General features: G+C 53.0%; 1 protein-coding gene across 1 annotated transcript; it reads left to right on the top strand.

Moving 5' to 3' along the window:
- Positions 1 to 230: 230 nt before the first annotated feature.
- On the top strand, positions 231 to 917 carry Pmar_PMAR027077 (vesicle transport protein, putative; the record flags this gene model as incomplete). Its single annotated transcript, XM_002786694.1, has 5 exons — positions 231 to 331; positions 373 to 475; positions 530 to 576; positions 625 to 748; positions 799 to 917. Coding segments are annotated over 5 exons (494 nt in total), but the record flags the coding sequence as incomplete, so codon positions are not given.
- Positions 918 to 996: the final 79 nt, after the last annotated feature.

Here is a 996-nt window from a genome sequence, read left to right as displayed (position 1 = left end):
ACCCTTCATCGTGTGTTTGGCAAGACTGTTCTGCGTTGTGGCTGTTAACAGGCAGAGAATGCTCGAAAATAGCCTCTGCCGGGAATCGAACCCGGAGTCATTACGAACAGAATCTGAGTTCAATTTCTTCGTCTCTAGTGTAGTTTACTAGCGGCCTCGACGCCCATCTGACTTCTGCCGGCGATCCACGGGTTGTTGAAGTGGACACATCTCGGTTCGATTTCCCTTGAATGCTTCGGTTCAGATACATAAACCCGTTCGTGATCTGGACTGAGAACGGTCGCAAGTGGCAGTGCAACATGTGTGGTTATGTTGGGGACACTCCTCAGACGTAATACGCATGACGAGGGAGCCCCTGAGGTCTATGGGTAGGTACTACTGCCACCTGGATGACACCATGCGACGGGCTGATCGATATGAGAGGCCGGAGCTCGTCAATGGCACAATTGACTTTATAGCTCCTGCAGAATACATGGTAAGGGATGGAATGTGGGGATTGGTGATGGGAGGTAGAAGAGGATGGTCGTAGGTTCGACCCCCGCAGCCGCCGGTTTTTATGTTCCTTTTGGAGTCAACGTGAGATGTGCATGCGTGCAGAGGTGGGGTCCATACCACGCCTTGCAGATATCAGGCGGTTGCATCGGGCGCATTGGCGAGTGCTGCTGCTGCTATCAAGGAGCTTGTGGAGAAGAAGAGTTTCCCGGGAGGAGAGAGAGCGCTGGTTGGGGTTATGACCTTCGACTCTTCGGTAAAATGCCGGGTGCCGGGATCGAACCTGCGTGGATATTACTTGGACAGATCCATTTTTACAATCTCAACTCGAGACTATCGCAACCGCAGATGCTTGTGGTGTCGGATCTAGAGGACCCCTTTTTGCCTCTACCCGATGACATTCTGGTGCCGGTAATTTCATCCCAGTGGCGGCGCTCTCGATGGGTACCTCTCGAGCTCAGCGCAGAGTGTGAGGCGCAGCTGTCGCAGTTATTGAGCAACTTG

This window comes from Perkinsus marinus (genome assembly GCF_000006405.1).
Source record: "Perkinsus marinus ATCC 50983 genomic scaffold scf_1104296931322, whole genome shotgun sequence".
NCBI classification, from domain to species: Eukaryota; Perkinsozoa; order Perkinsida; family Perkinsidae; genus Perkinsus; species Perkinsus marinus.
Note: the sequence above shows the minus strand (reverse complement) of the source record. Positions and strands in the feature narration are given on the sequence as shown.